Source organism: Silene latifolia, unplaced genomic scaffold (assembly GCF_048544455.1).
Source record: "Silene latifolia isolate original U9 population unplaced genomic scaffold, ASM4854445v1 scaffold_20.1, whole genome shotgun sequence".
NCBI lineage: Eukaryota > Viridiplantae > Streptophyta > Magnoliopsida > Caryophyllales > Caryophyllaceae > Silene > Silene latifolia.
In genome coordinates this window covers 12,996,936-12,999,471 of record NW_027413163.1, presented here as the reverse complement: position 1 = coordinate 12,999,471, position 2,536 = coordinate 12,996,936, and the positions used below count along the sequence as shown (strand labels likewise).

The following is a 2,536-nucleotide window of genomic DNA, read 5'->3' as shown; positions in this document are numbered from 1 at the left end:
CTGACGTGATAACCAACTACACAACGAAACCATCTGTTATATTGACTAATAGTAAAATTTATATATCAAAGTCTACCCGCAAACCTTCTGTTTTTCTTTGTTCTTATTGAATAATTTTTTTTTTTTTTTTTTTTTTTTTTTTTTTGTAACGAGGGGTTTAATCCCCCCGGGCCCAGGCATTCCGGCGTCACCACCTGGACCATGTAAACCACCCCAAATGGGGCCGCCGAGATAACCGCATGCAATTGCTCATCCGTGGGTTCGAACACCAATTGCTCATCCGTGGGTTCGAACACGGGACCTCGCAATTCTTGCCTTTGCAAGCTTTGAGGTTACCCAAGTCTACCACTAGATTGCAAGCACTTGGTTTCTTATTGAATAATTGATTGCACAGTGTTATTTTCTGCTACAATTATTTTATGGGGCACATGTTAATAAGTTAATTAGAGAAAATTTGTTGAGAATAAATCAAGAAAAATAGATGTACAAACTCACATTTACCATAATTAGTGAAATATTCTCAACAAACTTTCTCTAATTAACTTATTAACATGTGCCCTTAGGGCACATGTTAGAAAATCCGTTATTTTATTTGAAGGATGTAAATTCTTGATGTAATTTTTTTCCCGAGTAAGGTAAAACTCGCTCTATACTTAACATGAGTGTAGCATAATAGGATCATTCCTTATTCAATTGCGTCTTGCCTAATATGCATGGGTTTTTAAAATGTAAGGAAGACCGGAATAATGTCTTGATTTACATAGTTCTGAATTTCATTATGCCAACTATATTGTTTTTTTCCTTCAAAATTCAAATAATCTTCACAATATTTTTCCATTCATTATTCAAAAGAAGGAAGTTATACAACCCCCATAATTTGCGAAATCCTCTCAAGAAGTTGGGAAATACAAGCGATTATTTTCCAAATAATACATTTGTTTTCACCTCCTTTCTTTGTGAAGTTTGGTATTCACATCGGGTTGTGACAATAGCTGTTACGTGTATGACGGTGTTGGAGTAGCTAACAGCACCATTCCAATATACGATAACAGTATGGCTTGAATTGGAAAATCCCATGAAATGTAAAAAATGCAACTTTGGTGAAGATGATTGACTCTTATCATATCACTCTCACCATTTTCAAACGCGAACCGTCCATTTTTTGTACATGAAGCCACGATAACAACTTAAATTATGGGGAAATTTGAACCGAAGTCATGAATACGTACGTACCTCATAACAACTATATAATCCACAGAATCTTGCCAGATTTTCTGGTGTTCTATAACATTTTAGGCTGATTCTTATTTTTTCTTCAAGAATGTCAACATTGCTCTATACATTCACAAACTTATCAGACAATTTTAATTTTTCAAATTTCTTATATTACACACAGCAACAGCCAAATAGCAGCAACCAAACACACAGCAAGATACTGGTAACTAGTTCATTCAAAGAAGAGAAGTCATGGATTACTTCACTAGCATGCTCTATCTTCTAATATCAATTCCTGTAATATACTTGCTACTGTCAATGTCGAAGAAAGGCCGTGAATCGAACCCCAGGAAGCCACCACCTGGTATACCCTTCTTTGGAAACCTCTTTGGGCTTGGCACCGTGCCTCATATCACCTTGGCTAAACTAGCCAAGACCTATGGCCTTCTCATGAGTCTCCGGTTGGGTCGCCTCTCGGCTGTGGTCATTTCTTCACCTGCCATGGCCCAAGAAGCCTACATAAAGAACGGCATTTTCATCTACAACTGCTACATCATTGATGCAGTTTGCGCCCTTAACCACCATGAAAAAACAGTTGGATGGGTCCCTATGGGGCGCAAATGGCGAAACCTAAGAAAAGTCTGCAATTCCCAAATTTTCTCAACCAGTAAACTTGGATTACAGTACTCCTGTTTGGGTTTCAAGCCTAGGTCATTAGTATCACCAGTAAATGACTTTACCCGCCAAGATTAGCCGACATTTGCAGATGGTCTATAGCTTAACAATTCTTCATGTTGCAGGACCTTTTTGCAGGAGGAACTGACACAACAGCAACCATTGTGGAATGGACGATGGCAGAGTTACTTCGCAATCCAGGAAAAATGGAGAAGGCGCAAGCAGAGCTCCAAGAAATCATTGGAAAAGGAAATCCAGTTGAAGAATCGGATATTACCAGGCTGCCATACCTACAGGCTGTTGTGAAAGAAGCCTTCAGAATGCACCCACCAGTGAGTTAATCCCATTTGGTGCTGGACGCCGAATATGTCCTGGGTTGCCATTGGCGACCAGGATGGTCCATTTGATGCTGGCAGCATTGATTCACGGGTTTTGCTGGAAATTGGAAGACGGAATTTCGCCTGAGAATATGAATATGGATGAGAAATTTGGGATCACCTTGGAGAAAGCCCAACATCTTAAGGCAATTCCAGTTCATGTCTAATGTAACCATCCCAGTAGCACATGAAGAAGTTTATATTAAGGAATGAAGTTGAAGAAAAAGCAGTAATAATATGCAGGAAAACTATCAATTGTAACTGAATTA

At 38.8% G+C, this 2,536-nt stretch overlaps 1 protein-coding gene across 1 annotated transcript; it reads left to right on the top strand.

Moving 5' to 3' along the window:
* Positions 1 to 1,467: 1,467 nt before the first annotated feature.
* Positions 1,468 to 2,231, top strand: LOC141638338 (geraniol 8-hydroxylase-like). Its single transcript, XM_074447740.1, has 2 exons — positions 1,468 to 1,941; positions 2,016 to 2,231. The coding sequence occupies exons 1-2, from the start codon at positions 1,468 to 1,470 to the stop codon at positions 2,229 to 2,231; spliced, it is 690 nt and encodes a 229-aa protein (XP_074303841.1).
* Positions 2,232 to 2,536: the final 305 nt, after the last annotated feature.